Here is a 19,091-nt window from a genome sequence, read left to right on the forward strand (position 1 = left end):
CTAAGATGACATATCAAAACAACGCTAAATTAAAGTGCACTTTTTGTACAAAACGCCACTACAATAGTTTAAAACAGCACTTTTGTGCATGATGCATACCTGCCAACTACTCCGGTTTTCCCGTAATTAGTACGGTTTTCATCAACCTATTCCGGGTTACGGTTGCAGTGATAAAAAATACAGTTTTTCATTAATTTAAAAAAAAAATTGTTTTTAAAGTTTTATTCACGAAATCGCGTAACAACAATGACAATCGACACTGCTTCCCGTAACTTCCTATCGAGCCATTCCGAATGCCATGCGCGAGGCTATTTATAGCACCGCTGCCAAGCACGAGGCACCAGTTGCCATTGTTTCCAAACGAGTGAACGATCATGGAATCGGCCGGAGAAAAATCGCAAACGAGTCTTAAACCGAAAAGAAAACTGCAGTCATTCCGTGAAGAATATTCAAAAGCCTATCCGGGAATAATTATCCGTTCCAAAAAGGGTGAAAACTACGCGAATTGCACCTTGTGCAGACAAGATTTTTCGATCGGACACGGAGGAATTAGCGATGTAAAAGACCACGTTGGGACAAAAAAACACAAGTCTAATGCCGTTGCTAAATTTGGATTTTAGCCACAAAAAGGTAATGACACCAATGTTATCTATTGGAATTGTTTAGTACTGTTATACTGTTAAAAGTGTTTATACTATTTATACTTTCAAGTCCAAGTTGAAGAAATCTTGTTAAATGTTGACAGCATAACTACCAAAATACAGAAGTATGTCCTTAGTATTTTTGCAGTGCTATTTCTGTTGAAAAGTTAAAATGATTACATTAGAGATGTGATGTGCCACTTTTCAAGTGTCTGATGGCTTAAATTAATTTTCATACATTTTTCATATTTTGAATTTTTTTGAAAGGCTTACAAAAAAACTACATTTGAATTGTAATTCCATGCTATTGACAGGACTATTAATTTTAATGAAGTTAGCTTACCATGTTTACAGTATGATAATTGTGATAGAAATGTGAATTTAAGGCACAGAATATTTTTTACAATTGAACAAGGCAGTAGATTATACAAGCTTGGACAGAAAGTTAATAATGACACCAATTTTTTTTTAATGGAATTGTTTAGTACTGTTTTACCATTTGTTTACTGTAAAAAGTGTTTATACTGTTTATACTTTCAATTAACAAATTGAAGTCTTGTGAAAGGTTGACAGGATAACTGGCATTAACTGTCAAAATAATTTCAAACTATTGAAGTTAGCTTACAGAATAAACATGTCAATCAACCCATATGATTTTTGCTGTAATATTTTTGTTTTGAAAAGTCACTGTGACTGATAGAAAAGTGATGGTTTTAGCAACATTTTAACCTGTCTGAATGCTAATAATCATTTTGCGTCGGGGGGCGAAGCCTGAACCCCCCACCAGGACTTTGTCCTGGACCTACCGGGGCCTGCGGCCCCTGGACCCTGGCTACTAGGTTTTTCTGATTTCAAAAGTTGGCAGGTATGATGATGTCACACAAGATATTTCAATAAGTGTCAAATAAAAATGAGCTGCATAATAGGAAATCAAATAGTGTATGTCCTCCACTATGTGGTAGGTTCCTGCGGACGTCATCTTCTTCTGTTGTTGACTATTTTTTTAATACGGTGTTGATGTGGAAATGGTTGCTTCGGCATTTTTTTGGTGTGGCACCGAACGGAGATGTTGACATGCGGAGTTTCAAGCACTCTTCATGCTCTAGCGCAGTGGTTCTTAACCTGGGTTCGATCGAACCCTAGGGGTTCGGTGAGTCGGGCTCAGGGGTTCAGCGGAGGTCAAAACACACCCGACTCATCGTGTAAATACAAACTTACGGATACGGCAACAGCTGACTGGTTTGCAGGTGTGTAATTTGTTGTGAGTTTATGCACTGTGTTGGTTTTGCTCTTTGAACAAGGTGATGTTCAAGCACAGTTCATTTTATGCACCAGTAAAAAAACATGCTAACACTTTAGTATGGGGAACATATTCACCATTAATTAGTTGCTTATTAACATGCAAATTAGTAACAAATTGGCTCTTAACTAGTCATTATTAAGTACTTATTAATGCCTTATTCTGCATGGCCTTATTATAACCCTAACCCTCTAACCCTAACCAAATATCTCTAAATTAAGTTTTTATTACTTAGAATATGTTCCCCTAGTGTCCAAATAACTCTAAATTACTGTATTTTTCGGACTATAAGTCGCAGTTTTTTTTCATAGTTTGCCCGGGGGTGCGACTTATTCTCAGGAGCGACTTATGTGTGAAATTATGAACACATTATCGTAAAATATCAAATAATATTATTTAGCTCATTCACGTAAGAGACTAGACCAGGGGTCGGCAACCCGCGGCTCCAGAGCCGCATGCGGCTCTTTGATCACTCTGATGCGGCTCAGCAGCTTACTTGCTGAACCCCCCAATTTTCCCGTGAGACTTCCGGATTTCAGTGCCTCTCGCAGAAAACTCCCGGGATTAATATACACCGATTTTCACCCTTACGGCTATAATAGGGGCGTGCCATGATGGTATAACATATGGCGCCCTCTAAAATTTGTATTAACAGCGTGTCAGTCCAACACTTGTTATACAATATACATTTTCTGCTTGCACATGTACTTGACAGCAAGGCATACTTGGTCAACAGCCACACAGGTTACACTGACAGTGGTCATATAAAACAACTTTAACACTCTTACTAATAATGCGCCACACTTTGAACCAAAACCAAACAAGAATGACAAACACATTTCGGGAGAACATCTGCACCTTAACACAACATAAACACAACAGAACTAACACCCAGAATCCCATGCAGCCCTGACTCCCCCCCCCCCCCCCTTCTCTCTCTCTCTCTCTGTGCGTCGGTTGAGGTGGGCGGGGTTTGGTAGCGGGGGGGGGGTGTATAATGTATCCCGGAAGAGTTAGGGCTGCATGGGATTCTGGGTATTTGTCCTGTTGTGTTTATGTTGTGTTACGGTGCAGATGTTCTCCCGCAATTTGTTTGTCATTCTTGTTTGGTGTGGGTTCACAGTGTGGCGCATTATTAGTAAGTGTGTTTTTTTATACCGCCACCGTCAGTGTGACCTGTGTGGTTGTTGAACAAGTATGCCTTGCTGTTACCTACGTGAGCAAGCGGAAGCCCCATACAACATGTGGCTGATCAGGCACGCTGGTTGTAGTGGGTGCTATATGCTGTACCATCACGGCACGCATGACGCTGACAAGCACCATTCATTTAAAACCCACGCGCCGCACCAGCTTGCAAAGTCCATATAAAGGTGTGGGCAGCTTGTCTGAGACCCCTGGTTATACATAGCACAAAGCAAAAAAAAAACTTTGTATGCACTGTTATTTCATTTAAAATTTCAAAAAAATTTTGCGGCTCCCATTGTTTTCTATAATTTGTGAAACTGGTCAAAATGGCTCTTTGACTGGTAAAGGTTGCCGACCCCTGGACTAGATGTATAAGATTTCATGGGATTTAGCGATTAGGAGTGACAGATTGTTTGGTAAACGTATAGCATGTTCTATATGTTATAGTTATATTTGAATGACTCTTACCATAATATGTTACGTTAACATACCAGGCACGTTCTCAGTTGGTTATTTATGCCTCATATAACGTACACTTATTCAGCCTGTTGTTCACTATTCTTTATTTATTTGAAATTGCCTTTCAAATGTCTATTCTTGGTGTTGGCTTTTATCAAATACATTTCCCCAAAAAATGCGACTTATACTCCAGTGCGTTTTTTTCCTCCTTTAATATGCATTTTCGGCCGGTGCGACTTATACTCCGAAAAATACGGTCAGTGTTTGTTACTTAGAATATGTTCCCCATACTAAAGTGTTACCAAAAACATATAACTTTGTCTTGAATTTGAAAAAAAATAACATTTTATTTTTCCACTAAAGAAGGGTTCGGTGAATGCGCATTTGAAACTGGTGGGGTTCGGTACCTCCAACAAGGTTAAGAACCACTGCTCTAGCGGGTGACTTTTCAAGTAATGCTACAAATTAGCAGTGCTGCTACTTTTTTGTAGCAACACTTTTGCCGCATACTTGTTCGACATCTTGCCGCTTGAAGCCAAACCACCGCCAGACGATGGACCCCCTGCTGTTTTTCTTGGGAATTAATTCTTCCTTCATTTGTTACCAGATTCGCACCTTCTTTCTCTCGCAAATCAAATAGTGTATGTCCTTCGCTACGTGGTAGGTTCCTGCGGACGTCATCTCCTTCTGTTGTTGACTATTTTTTGTTGATGTGGAAATGGAAGACGTCAGGCTCAATTGGGTCAGTGCTGGTTGCTAGGGCATTTTGTTGGGTGTTGCACCGGCCGAGATGTTGACATGCGGAGTTCCAAGCACTCTTCAATCTCTAGCGGGTGACTTTTCAAATGATGCTACAAATTAGCAGTGGTGCTACTTTTTGCCGCATACTTGACATATTACGGTTGTCTGTTCAACATCTTCCCTCTTGAAGCCAAACCACCGCCAGACGATGGACCCCCTGCTATTTTTCTTGGGAATTAATTCTTCCTTCATTTGTTACCAGATTCAATCCAATCCACTTTATTTATATAGCACATTTAAACAACAAAATGTTTCCAAAGTGCTGCACAACAATATTAAACACAATTAAAAACAATATAAAATAAATATGATTAAAAACGATTTTAAAGGGTAAAACCAATTAAAACAGTAAATAGAAATCACAATTTTAAAAAACACAGAGGACCACACAACTCACGTAGTGTTAAAAGCCAGAGAATAAAAGTGGGTCTTAAGACGAGACTTAAAACACTCCACTGTGGGAGCAGTTCGAACATGGAGGGGCAGAGTGTTCCAGAGCTTAGGGCCGACCACAGAGAAGGCCCTGTCTCCCCTGGTTTTAAGTCTGGTCTTGGGCACCACGAGCTGGAACTGTCTCTCGGACCTCAGAGCGCGCGCAGGATTGTAAGTTTGGATGAGGTCCGAGATATAATGAGGTGCCAGTCCATGTAAAGCTTTAAAAACAAACAGCAAGGTTTTTAACATCAATTCTAAAATGAACAGGGAGCCAGTGCAAAGTCTCAAGAATTGGGGTTATATGCTCGCGTCTCCTGGCCTGTTAAAAGTCGTGCTGCCGCATTCTGGACTAACTGCAACCGGGAGAGAGCTTTTTGGCTAATGCCAGCATAAAGTGCATTGCAGTTGTCCAGGCGACTTGAAATAAAAGCATGCACGACTTGTTCAAAAAGGTTAAAAGATAAAAACGGTTTTACCTTTGCTAAAAGACGAAGATGATAAAAACACGATTTTAAAACGCCATTGACTTGTTTGTCAAGTTTAAAATGGCTGTCTATAGTGACGCCAAGGCTGGTGAAGATTTGCGCCTTCTTTGTCTTGTATTACCACTCGCACCACAGCTAACGTTACCCATGCCGCTACCTCTCTGCTCCGCGAGGGCGTATACGTATGTGACGTATGTAAGAAGGTGCGCTTGTTTTACGTCTTTGTGAGAAGGAGAGACAAGAAATAGTGAGCAGAGCCTGTAGTGTAATGCCCGCAACTAAAAGCAACCGCGTGAGAACGTACACTCCAATATCACAATATAGACATTTTCTACAAACCTCGTTTCCATATGAGTTGGGAAATTGTGTTAGATGTAAATATAAACGGAATACAATGTTTTGCAAATCCTTTTCAACCCATATTCAATTGAATGCACTACAAAGACAACATATTTGATGTTCAAACTCATAAACTTTATTTTTTTTTTGCAAATAATAACTAACTTAGAATTTCATGGCTGCAACACGTGCCAAAGTAGTTGGGAAAAGGCATGTTCACCACTGTGTTACATGGCCTTTCCACTCAGTAAACGTTTTGGAACTGAGGAGACACATTTTTTAAGGGTCTCAGGTGGAATTCTTTCCCATTCTTGCTTGATGTACAGCTTAAGTTGTTGAACAGTCCGGGGGTCTCCGTTGTGGTATTTTAGGCTTCATAATGCGCCACACATTTTCCATGGGAGACAGGTCTGGACTACAGGCAGGCCAGTCTAGTACCCGCACTCTTTTACTATGAAGCCACGTTGATGTAACACGTGGCTCGGCATTGTCTTGCTGAAATAAGCAGGGGCGTCCATGGTAACGTTGCTTGGATGGCAACATATGTTGCTCCAAAACCTGTATGTACCTTTCAGCATTAATGGCGCCTTCACAGATGTGTAAGTTACCCATGTCTTGGGCACTAATACACCCCCATACCATCACACATGCTGGCTTTTACACTTTGCGCTTATAACAATCCGGATGCTTCTTTTCCTCTTTGGTCCGGAGGACACGACGTCCACAGTTTCCAAAAACAATTTGAAACGTGGACTCGTCAGACCACAGAACACTTTTTCACTTTGTATCAGTCCATCTTAGATGAGCTCAGGCCCAGCGAAGCCGACGGCGTTTCTGGGTGTTGTTGATAAACTGTTTCCGCCTTGCATAGGAGAGTTTTTACTTGCACTTACAGATGTAGCAACCAACTGTAGTTACTGACAGTGGGTTTCTGAAGTGTTCCTGAGCCCATGTGGTGATATCCTTTACACACTGATGTCGCTTGTTGATGCAGTACAGCCTGAAGGATCAAAAGTCACGGGCTTAGCTGCTTACGTGCAGTGATTTCTCCAGATTCTCTGAACCCTTTGATGATATTACGGACCGTAGATGGTGAAATCCCTAAATTCCTTGCAATAGCTGGTTGAGAAAGGTTTTTCTTAAACTGTTCAACAATTTGCTCACGCATTTGTTGACAAAGTGGTGACCCTCGCCCCATCCTTGTTTGTGAATGACTGAGCATTTCATGGAATCTACTTTTATACCCAATCATGGCACCCACCTGTTCCCAATTTGCCTGTTCACCTGTGGGATGTTCCAAATAAGTGTTTGATGAGCATTCCTCAACTTTCTCAGTATTTATTGCCACCTTTCCCAACTTCTTTGTCACGTGTTGCTGGCATCAAATTCTAAAGTTAATGATTATTTGCAAAAAAAAAAAAAGTTTATCAGTTTGAACATCAAATATGTTGTCTTTGTAGCATATTCAACTGAATACGGGTTGAAAATTATTTGCAAATCATTGTACCGTATTTTCCGCACCATAAGCCGCCCTGGGTTATAAGCCGCGCCTTCAATGAACGGCATATTTCAAAACTTTGTCCACCTATAAGCCGCCCCGTGTTATAAGCCGCATCTAACTGCGCTAAAGGAATGTCAAAAAAACAGTCAGATAGGTCAGTCAAACTTTAATAATATATTAAAAACCAGCGTGATGTGGGCGCGCATGGAGTCGTATATCAACATGGACGGAGCTGCGTGAAAAAAGCCACCCGGCCTCTTCGCGTAAACTTACCTTAACCACTCGCTCATCTTTTCTTCATCCATCCATCCCTTCGAGTTAGCTTTTATGATGACGCCGGCTGGAAAGGTCTCTTTTGGCAAGGTCTTCCTTTTGAATATCACCATGGGTGGAAGTTTCTGGCCATTAGCATGGCAAGCTAGAACCACAGTGAAGGATGACTTCTCATTCCCTGTGGTGCGAATATTCACCGTACGTGCTCCCGTTGTATCCACAGTGCGGTTCACAGGAATATCAAAAGTCAGTGGAACCTCGTCCATGTTGATAATGTTCTCTGGCCGGATCTTTTTTTCAGCTATCTTGTTTTTACAATATGCACGGAAAGTAGCCAGCTTTTCTTGAAAGTCTTTAGGCAGTTGCTGTGAAATAGTAGTCCGTGTGCGGATGGAGAGATTGCGTCTTTTCATGAACCGGAAACCTGTCGCTTCGTAGGAGCCATTTTGTGGTCTTTACAGATGTAAACACACAAAGGAAATGAAACGTAATATCCGCGCGCTTCTTCTTCTTCTTCTACGCGGGCGGGTGGTTGCTTACAGTAGAAGAAGAAGCGCTTCCTGTTCTATGGGGGCGGGTGCTTACCTTGGCGGTTGCTTGCGTAGAAGAAGAAGCACTTCCTCTTCTACGGGGAAAAAAGATGGCGGCTGTTTACCGTAGTTGCGAGACCGAAACTTTATGAAAATGAATCTTAATATTAATCCATATATAAAGCGCACCGGGTTATAAGCCGCACTGTCAGCTTTTGAGTAAATTTGTGGTTTTTAGGTGCGGCTAATAGTGCGGAAAATACGGTATTCCGTTTATATTTACATCTAACAGAATTTCCCAACTCATATGGAAACGGGGTTTCTATATCGCACAGAGACAAACCCGCCATATATTGAGTATATTCGTTATAGTGCCCAGCCCTAGTGTCTACTCTCCTTCTCCTGTGTTTTATAAGTGCAACGTCAACCGCAGTCTTTACATTTGCTCAATAATGCCACGTTTTCCCTCAAGGAGCCTGTTGTAAGCGCTTCTTTTCCCGCTTCTCTCGCTGCGTCCAGGCAAGAAAGGCCGCCGCAAAGCCCGCAAGACGGACGCCAGCGACCTGACGCCAAACCCGCAGAAGCTCCACAACATTGGGGAGCAGCTACAGAAGCTGAACGCCGCCATCGACCGCATGGGCCCCGTCAACGACCTGCCCGCCGTGGCCCGGGCGCGTTCCCGCAAGGAGAAGAACAAACTGGCGTCCAGGTAATTGTGGGTTCTTCTTTTTTCATCAGGATGTCATTATCAAACTCTCCGTAGTACGCGAGGGGTTTAGATCAGGGGTGTCCCGCGAAACCTCAGGATGTAAACGAGGATTCTTGCTCGCAGGGAGATTGCATTCATCTTGTCGCCATCAAGTGCACAATGCGGGTAATTCAGGCCTTTTAATGATGCTCTGAATGGACCCGTGCGCAGCATCCACTTATATGACCCAATACAAACAACCTTCCCTAGTCATGGTGACAAAAACACAAAATGCCAACAGACATGGTCACACATAACACAATATAACACAAATTGTGGATATTAGAAAAAAAACGTCCTTGCCGTAGGGTTGTACGGTATACCGGTACTAGTATAGTATCGCGGTACTAATGAATCAAAAACAGTACTATAGTCTGTTTGAAAAGTACCTGTTCGCCAGATTATTATTTTTACAGGCATGACGGCGCGTCGTCATGACATTGCTGGTTTTACGAGCTGAGGAGCGTGTTCGGCAGCGCACAATCAATCAATCAATCAATCCAATGTTTATTTATATAGCCCTGAATCACAAAAGTCTCAAAGGGCTGCACAAGCCACAACGACATCCTCGGTACAGAGCCCACATAAGGGACGTCGATGTGAATGACTATGAGAAACCTTGGAGAGGACCGCATATGTGGGTAACCCCCCCCCCTCTCTAGGGGAGACCGAATGGATGTCGAGTGACATAATATTGTGAAAGAACAGTCCTTAGTGGATCTAACATAGTGAGAGTCCAGTCCATAGTGGGGCAAGCAGGAGACCATCCCGAGCGGAGACGGGTCAGCAGCGCAGAGATGGCCCCAACTGATGCACAGGCGAGCGATCCACCCCGGGTCCCAACTCTGGACAGCCAGCACTTCATCCATGGTCACCGGAACCGGAGTAACCCGGCGAGGAGGCAGAGGAGAAAAGAAAAGAAACAGCAGATCAACTGGTCTAAAAAGGGGGGTCTATTTAAAGGCTAGAGTATACAAATGAGTTTTAAGATGGGACTTAAATGCTTCTACTGAGGTAGCATCTCTAACTGTTACCGGTAGGGCATTCCAGAGTACTGGAGCCCGAATAGAAAACGCTCTGTAGCCCGCAGACTTTTTTTGGGCTCTGGGAATCACTAATAAGCCGGAGTTCTTTGAACGCAGGTTTCTTGCCGGGACATATGGTACAATTAGGGATGTCCCGATCCAGGTTTTTGCACTTCCGATCCGATACCGATATTGTTTTTGCATTTCCGATCCGATACCGATACTGACCGATACCGATACTGGCCTATCCGAGCATGTATTAAAGTTTAAAGTTATTTAGCCTACTTAGTTGTCAGAATCATTTTGAAAAGGGTTTTAGTACTCTTGATAACAACTAGCCAGCTGAATTAGGGGAGTTTGAATAATACAAAATGGTTGGTAACAAGAAACTGACCTGTTTATTCAAGGATAAACACAAAATAGACAAAATTATACATGACAAACAGAAATGGCATCATTGAACTAGGGCTGGGCGATATGGCCTTTTTTTAATACTGCGATATTTTAAGGCCATATTGCGATACACGATATATATCTCGATATTTTGCCTTAGCCTTGAATGAACACTTGATGCATATAATCACAGCAGTATGATGATTCTATGTGTTTTGATTGATTGATTGAGACTTTTATTAGTAGGTTGCACAGTGAAGTACATATTCCGTACAATTGACCACTAAATGGTAACACCCCAATAAGTTTTTCAACTTGTTTAAGTCGGGGTCCACTTAAATTGATTCATGATATCAGATATATACTATCATCATCAGGGGACGGCGTGGCGCAGTGGAAGAATGGCCGTGCGCGACCCGAGGGTCCCTTGTTCAATCCCCACCTAGTACCAACCTTGTCATGTCCGTTGTGTCCTGAGCAAGACACTTCACCCTTGCTCCTGATGGGTGCTGGTTAGCGCCTTGCATGGCAGCTCCCTCCATCAGTGTGTGAATGTGTGTGTGAATGGGTAAATGTGGAAGTAGTGTCAAAGCGCTTTGAGTACCTTGAAGGTAGAAAAGCGCTATACAAGTACAAGCCATTTATCATTATTTATCATAATACAGTCATCACACAAGATAATCACATTGAATTATTTACATTATTTATAATCCAGGGTGTGGAGGGGGGCGCCGGATGAAAGTGTCAAAAAGACAGCCAAAAGAGTTTGATATGAGAATAAATCTAAAGTTAAAATATAGGGTAGAAATGCACCCATTTGCAGGAAATGTAGTCTTGATTTTCAAAATTTTCTTTCAAGGCTTGCATGTCCTCCTCTCTGAGCTGCCACCTTAACGTGGTAGAGGAGTTTGCGTGTCCCAATGATCCTAGGAGCTATGTTGTCCGGGGGCTTCTATGCCCCCTGGTAGGGTCTCCCAAGGCAAACTGGTCCTAGGTGAGGGATCAGACAAAGAGCAGCTCGAAGACCTCTATGAAGAACACGAACAAGGAACCCAGATTTCCCTCGCCCGGACGCGGGTCACCGGGGCCCTCCTCTGGAGCCAGGCCCGGAGGTGTGGCACGATGGCGAGCGCCTGGTGGCCGGGCCTGTCCCCATGGGGCCCGGCCGGGCACAGCCCGAAGAGGCAACGTGGGTCCCCCCTCCAATGGGCTCACCACCCATAGCAGGGGTCATAGAGGTCGGGTGCGATGTGAGCTGGGCGGAAGCCGAAGGCAGGGCACTTGGCGGTCCGATCCTCGGCTACAGAAGCTAGCTCTTGGGACGTGGAACGTCACCTCGCTGGGGGGGAAGGAGCCTGAGCTAGTGCGTGAGGTGGAGAAGTTCCGGCTAGATATAGTCGGACTCACTTCGACGCACAGCAAGGGCTCTGGAACCAGTTCTCTTGACAGGGGCTGGACTCTCTTCCACTCTGGCGTTGCCAGCAATGAGAGGCGACGGGCTGGGGTGGCAATTCTTGTTTCCCCTCGGCTCAAAGCCTGCACGTTGGAGTTCAACCCGGTGGACGAGAGGGTAGCCTCCCTCCGCCTTCGGGTGGGGGGACGGGTCCTGACTGTTGTTTGCGCTTACGCGCCCAACGGCAGTTCAGATTACCCACCCTTTTTGGATTCACTCGAGGGAGTACTGGAGAGTGCTCCCCCGGGTGATTCCCTCGTTCTACTGGGGGACTTCAACGCTCATGTTGGCAACGACAGTGAAACCTGGAGAGGCGTGATTGGGAAGAATGGCCGCCCGGATCTGAACCCGAGTGGTGTTTTGTTATTGGACTTTTGTGCTCGTCACGGATTGTCAATAACAAACACCATGTTCAAACATAAGGGTGTCCATATGTGCACTTGGCACCAGGACACCCTAGGCCGCAGTTCCATGATCGACTTTGTAGTTGTGTCATCGGATTTGCGGCCTCATGTTTTGGACACTCGGGTGAAGAGAGGGGCGGAGCTTTCTACCGATCACCACCTGGTGGTGAGTTGGCTGCGATGGTGGGGGAGGATGCCGGACAGACCTGGCAGGCCCAAACGCATTGTGAGGGTTTGCTGGGAACGTCTAGCAGAGTCTCCTGTCAGAGAGAGTTTCAATTCCCACCTCCGGAAGAACTTTGAACATGTCACGAGGGAGGCGCTGGACATTGAGTCCGAGTGGACGATGTTCCGTACCTCTGTTGTCGGGGCGGCCGATTGGAGCTGTGGCCGCAGGGTAGTTGGTGCCTGTCGTGGCGGTAATCCTAGAACCCGTTGGTGGACACCGGCGGTGAGGGATGCCGTCAAGCTGAAGAAGGAGTCCTATCGGGTTCTTTTGGCTCATGGGACTCCTGACGCAGCAGACAGGTACCGACAGGCCAAGCGGTGTGCGGCTTCAGCGGTCGCGGAGGCAAAAACTCGGACATGGGAGGAGTTCGGTGAGGCCATGGAAAAAGACTTCCGGACGGCTTCGAAGCAATTCTGGACCACCATCCGCCGCCTCAGGAAGGGGAAGCAGTGCAGTGTCAACACCGTGTATGGTGGGGATGGTGCTCTGTTGACCTCGACTGCGGATGTTGTGGATCGGTGGAGAGAATACTTCGAAGACCTCCTCAATCCTACCAGCACGTCTTCCTATGAGGAAGCAGGGCCTGGGGAATCTGTGGTGGGCTCTCCTATTTCTGGGGCTGAGGTTGCCGAGGTAGTTAAAAAGCTCCTCGGTGGCAAGGCCCCGGGGGTGGATGAGATCCGCCCGGAGTTCCTTAAGGCTCTGGATGTTGTGGGGCTGTCTTGGTTGACAAGACTCTGCAACATCGCGTGGACATCGGGGGCGGTACCTCTGGATTGGCAGACCGGGGTGGTGGTTCCTCTCTTTAAGAAGGGGAACCGGAGGGTGTGTTCCAACTATCGTGGGATCACACTCCTCAGCCTTCCCGGTAAGGTCTATTCAGGTGTACTGGAGAGGAGGCTACGCCGGATAGTCGAACCTCGGATTCAGGAGGAACAGTGTGGTTTTCGTCCTGGTCGTGGAACTGTGGACCAGCTCTATACTCTCGGCAGGGTCCTTGAGGGTGCATGGGAGTTTGCCCAACCAGTCTACATGTGCTTTGTGGACTTGGAGAAGGCATTCGACCGTGTACCCCGGGAAGTCCTGTGGGGAGTGCTCAGAGAGTATGGGGTAACGGACTGTCTTATTGTGGCGGTTCGCTCCCTGTATAATCGGTGTCAGAGCTTGGTCCGCATTGCCGGCAGTAAGTCGGACACGTTTCCAGTGAGGGTTGGACTCCGCCAGGGCTGCCCTTTGTCACCGATTCTGTTCATAACCTTTATGGACAGAATTTCTAGGCGCAGTCAGGGCGTTGAGGGTATCTGGTTTGGTGGCTGCAGGATTAGGTCTCTGCTTTTTGCAGATGATGTGGTCCTGATGGCTTCATCTGGCCAAGATCTTCAGCTCTCACTGGATCGGTTCGCAGCCGAGTGTGAAGCGACTGGGATGAGAATCAGCACCTCCAAATCCGAGTCCATGGTTCTCGCCCGGAAAAGGGTGGAGTGCCATCTCCGGGTTGGGGAGGAGATCTTGCCCCAAGTGGAGGAGTTCAAGTACCTCGGAGTCTTGTTCACGAGTGAGGGAAGAGTGGATCGTGAGATCGACAGGCGGATCGGTGCGGCATCTTCAGTAATGCGGACGCTGTATCGATCCGTTGTGGTAAAGAAGGAGCTGAGCCAGAAGGCAAAGCTCTCGATTTACCGGTCGATCTACGTTCCCATCCTCACCTATGGTCATGAGCTTTGGGTCATGACCGAAAGGACAAGATCACGGGTACAAGCGGCCGAAATGAGTTTCCTCCGCCGGGTGGCGGGGCTCTCCCTTAGAGATAGGGTGAGAAGCTCTGCCATCCGGGGGGAGCTCAAAGTAAAGCCGCTGCTCCTCCATATCGAGAGGAGCCAGATGAGGTGGTTCGGGCATCTGGTCAGGATGCCACCCGAACGCCTCCCTCGGGAGGTGTTTCGGGTACGTCCGACCGGTAGGAGGCCACGGGGAAGACCCAGGACACGTTGGGAAGACTATGTCTCCCGGCTGGCCTGGGAACGCCTCGGGATCCACCGGGAGGAGCTGGACGAAGTGGCTGGGGAGAGGGAAGTCTGGGCTTCCCTGCTTAGGCTGCTGCCCCCGCGACCCGACCTCGGATAGGCGGAAGAAGATGGATGGATGGATGGATGGCTTGCATGTCTACATTAAAACATTCTTCTTCATACTGCATTAATATATGCTACTTTTAAACTTTCATGCAGAGAAGGAAATCACAACTAAAAAAAATCACAAATTTTTTCATACGGTGTTGATGTGGAAATTTTTGCGTCGGCATTTTGATGGTGTGGGCGTGTGGCACCGAATGGAGATAAGCGTCTCGACAGACCTCACAATATTTGAACAATGATGACGAAAACTGTTTTCTCTGTCGTGTCCGTGTGTCGAAAATTGTTATGCGCTTATTTTTTTATTTGATTTTGTGCGTGGCATAGATTTGCTATGCGCAGAGGACGCTTAAACAGTGCGCAATTGCACAGGCGAGCACCTTAGAGGGAGCGTTGCTCGCACGGCTGCGCTAGCATCACAGCTAACGTTAGCCATGCTGCTACCTCTCTGCTCGGGGAGGACGTATACGTATGTGACGTATGTCGTGACAGTATGTGACGCGTGTAAAAAGGTGCACTTGCTGTCTGTGAGAGGGAGACACAGGAAAGAGTGAGAAGAGCCTGTCGTGTACTGCCAGCAGCTAAAAGCAACTGCGTGAGAATCCACAGACCTGTGGATGTGTTGAAGGTGTGCTGGAAAATGCGGAACGGAAATTAGCGAGCAGCAGAAAAGTGGAATGTATTATTTAAATCGGTGCGTTGGAAAACACGGACCGGAGTTTTTTTTAAACTGGATCTGGATCGGCATTTTCCCATGCCTTGCCGATACGCAATTTTTGGCAAATATCGGCAGCCGATCCGATCCAAATATCGGATCATCCCTAGGTACAATACAATGGGCAAGATTGGGGGCGGCATGGCGTAGTGGGTAGAGCAACCGTGCCAGAAACCTGAGGGTTGCAGGTTCGCTCCCCGCCTCTTACCATCCAAAATCGCTGCCGTTGTGTCCTTGGGCAGGACACTTCACCCTTTGCCCCCGGTGCCACTCACACCGGTGAATTTAATGATGAATGATAGGTGGTGGTCGGAGGGGCCGTTGGCGCAAATTGCAGCCACGCTTCTGTCAGTCTACCCCAGGGCAGCTGTGGCTATGAAAGTAGCTTACCACCACCAGGTGTGAATGATTGATGGGTTCTACATGTAAAGCGACTTTGGGTACTTAGAAAAGCGCTGGAGCTAGACCGTGTAGTATTTTATACGTAAGTAATAAAACCTTAAAATCACGGAGTACTTACAAACAGACACAGTATATATATATATCAAAATAAACAAGTATTAATTATAGGTGTACATCACTTACTCATACAAAGTCCCCAAGGCATATTAGAAAGTATCCAGTAATAAACGTGTCCGCATCAATTACCTTACTGCGTCTTGAGCTCAGCGTCAAGGATAATTGTGGCCACTAGGTGTCGGCACAAAAAAAACACAAAACAATTACCACTCCACTTCAGCTTAAAGACAGCATGAGCTTATTCCAGGTGGTTCATAATCAATAGGTTATTGTTGTCACGCCATCAAACCTTTCCTAACATTCCACACTACAGCCCACTATCACTATCGCACTACTCAATGCTCCAATAATAAAGTCATGTGAGCCTGCAACAATTCTATCTGCAGCTACGTGTCAAGCTACACATTTGCAACAAGCCAAGGCCGCTTGTTGTCCTTCCATTCCATGAATTCTGGAAGCCATGTTGGGCCGAGAGGACTGTCACAGTCACGGGTTCAAAGGTCACATAAGATGTTATTGATCGGAGAAGGTGTTTAAAACGTGTGGTCAGTCTGTGTGTGTGTGTGTAAGGAAAGCAGGGCAGGAAGCGGGAGGTCATGTAGAGTTCATTGGACAGGGGAGGGAGGAGTTGTTGACATTGGAGAGTGACGTGGGGAATTTGTTTGTGTTTTTCCACTAATATGTGGGGAATGACATCCACCTTGTCTCACTGCCAGGTCACAGTGTGTCACATGTGGAGTCTCACTGCCAGGTCACAGTGTGTTACATGTGGAGTCTCACTGCCAGGTCACAGTGTGTTACATGTGGAGTCTCACTGCCAGGTCACAGTGTGTTACATGTGGAGTCTCACTGCCAGGTCACAGTGTGTCACATGTGGAGTCTCACTGCCAGGTCACAGTGTGTTACATGTGGAGTCTCACTACCAGGTCACAGTGTTACATGTGGAGTCTCACTGCCAGGTCACAGTGTGTTACATGTGGAGTCTCACTGCCAGGTCACAGTGTGTTACATGTGGAGTCTCACTACCAGGTCACAGTGTTACATGTAGTCTCACTGCCAGGTCACAGTGTGTTACATGTGGAGTCTCACTGCCAGGTCACAGTGTGTTACATGTGGAGTCTCACTACCAGGTCACAGTGTTACATGTAGTCTCACTGCCAGGTCACAGTGTGTTACATGTGGAGTCTCACTGCCAGGTCACAGTGTGTTACATGTGGAGTCTCACTGCCAGGTCACAGTGTGTTACATGTGGAGTCTCACTGCCAGGTCACAGTGTGTTACATGTGGAGTCTCACTGCCAGGTCACAGTGTGTCACATGTGGAGTATCACTGCCAGGTCACAGTGTGTCACATGTGGAGTCTCACTGCCAGGTCACAGTGTGTTACATGTGGAGTCTCACTGCCAGGTCACAGTGTGTTACATGTGGAGTCTCACTGCCAGGTCACAGTGTGTTACATGTGGAGTCTCACTGCCAGGTCACAGTGTGTTACATGTGGAGTCTCACTGCCAGGTCACAGTGTGTTACATGTGGAGTCTCACTGCCAGGTCACAGTGTGTCACATGTGGAGTATGACTGCCAGGTCACAGTGTGTCACATGTGGAGTATCACTGCCAGGTCACAGTGTGTCACATGTGGAGTCTCACTGCCAGGTCACAGTGTGTCACATGTGGAGTATCACTGCCAGGTCACAGTGTGTCACATGTGGAGTCTCACTACCAGGTCACAGTGTTACATGTAGTCTCACTGCCAGGTCACAGTGTGTTACATGTGGAGTCTCACTGCTAGGTCACAGTGTGTTACATGTGGAGTCTCACTGCCAGGTCACAGTGTGTTACATGTGGAGTCTCACTGCCAGGTCACAGTGTGTTACATGTGGAGTCTCACTGCCAGGTCACAGAGTGTCACATGTGGAGTCTCACTGCCAGGTCACAGTGTGTTACATGTGGAGTCTCACTGCCAGGTCACAGTGTGTTACATGTGGAGTCTCACTGCCAGGTCACAGTGTGTTACATGTGGAGTCTCACTGCCAGGTCACAGTGTGTTACATGTGGAGTCTCACTGCCAGGTCACAGTGTGTTACATGTGGAGTCTCACTGCCAGGTCACAGTGTGTTACATGTGGAGTCTCACTGCCAGGTCACAGTGTGTTACATGTGGAGTCTCACTGCCAGGTCACAGTGTGTTACATGTGGAGTCTCACTGCCAGGTCACAGTGTGTTACATGTGGAGTCTCACTGCCAGGTCACAGTGTGTCACATGTGGAGTCTCACTGCCAGGTCACAGTGTGTTACATGTGGAGTCTCACTGCCAGGTCACAGTGTGTCACATGTGGAGTCTCACTGCCAGGTCACAGTGTGTCACATGTGGAGTCTCACTGCCAGGTCACAGTGTTACATGTAGTCTCACTGCCAGGTCACAGTGTGTTACATGTGGAGTCTCACTGCCAGGTCACAGTGTTACATGTAGTCTCACTGCCAGGTCACAGTGTGTCACATGTGGAGTCTCACTGCCAGGTCACAGTGTGTTACATGTGGAGTCTCACTGCCAGGTCACAGTGTGTTACATGTGGAGTCTCACTGCCAGGTCACAGTGTGTTACATGTGGAGTCTCACTGCCAGGTCACAGTGTGTCACATGTGGAGTCTCACTGCCAGGTCACAGTGTGTTACATGTGGAGTCTCACTGCCAGGTCACAGTGTGTTACATGTGGAGTCTCACTGCCAGGTCACAGTGTGTTACATGTGGAGTCTCACTGCCAGGTCACAGTGTGTTACATGTGGAGTCTCACTGCCAGGTCACAGTGTGTTACATGTAGTCTCACTGCCAGGTCACAGTGTGTTACATGTGGAGTCTCACTGCCAGGTCACAGTGTGTCACATGTGGAGTCTCACTGCCAGGTCACAATGTGTTACATGTGGAGTCTCACTGCCAGGTCACAGTGTGTTACATGTGGAGTCTCACTGCCAGGTCACAGTGTGTTACATGTGGAGTCTCACTGCCAGGTCACAGTGTGTTACATGTGGAGTCTCACTGCCAGGTCACAGTGTTACATGTAGTCTCACTGCCAGGTCACAGTGTCTTACATGTGGAGTCTCACTGCCAGGTCACAGTGTGTTACATGTGGAGTCTCACTGCCAGGTCACAGTGTGTTACATGTGGAGTCTCACTGCCAGGTCACAGTGTGTTACATGTGGAGTCTCACTGCCAGGTCACAGTGTGTTACATGTGGAGTCTCACTGCCAGGTCACAGTGTGTTACATGTGGAGTCTCACTGCCAGGTCACAGTGTGTTACATGTGGAGTCTCACTGCCAGGTCACAGTGTGTCACATGTGGAGTCTCACTGCCAGGTCACAGTGTGTTACATGGTGAGTCTCACTGCCAGGTCACAGTGTGTTACATGTGGAGTCTCACTGCCAGGTCACAGTGTGTCACATGTGGAGTCTCACTGCCAGGTCACAGTGTGTTACATGTGGAGTCTCACTGCCAGGTCACAGTGTGTTACATGTGGAGTCTCACTGCCAGGTCA

At 46.7% G+C, this 19,091-nt stretch overlaps 1 protein-coding gene across 2 annotated transcripts in view; it reads left to right on the plus strand.

Annotated features, from left to right (window-relative positions):
• The window catches only part of LOC133621867 (uncharacterized), a 67,333-nt gene that overhangs the window by 38,821 nt on the left and 9,421 nt on the right, over positions 1 to 19,091 (plus strand). For both annotated transcript variants that reach the window (XM_061984279.1, XM_061984280.2), the window contains exon 6: positions 8,469 to 8,658. In XM_061984279.1, coding sequence (XP_061840263.1) covers positions 8,469 to 8,658 — 190 coding nt within the window. The remainder of the gene's footprint in view (positions 1 to 8,468; positions 8,659 to 19,091) is intronic.

This window comes from Nerophis lumbriciformis, linkage group LG25 (assembly GCF_033978685.3).
Source record: "Nerophis lumbriciformis linkage group LG25, RoL_Nlum_v2.1, whole genome shotgun sequence".
Classification (NCBI taxonomy): domain Eukaryota; kingdom Metazoa; phylum Chordata; class Actinopteri; order Syngnathiformes; family Syngnathidae; genus Nerophis; species Nerophis lumbriciformis.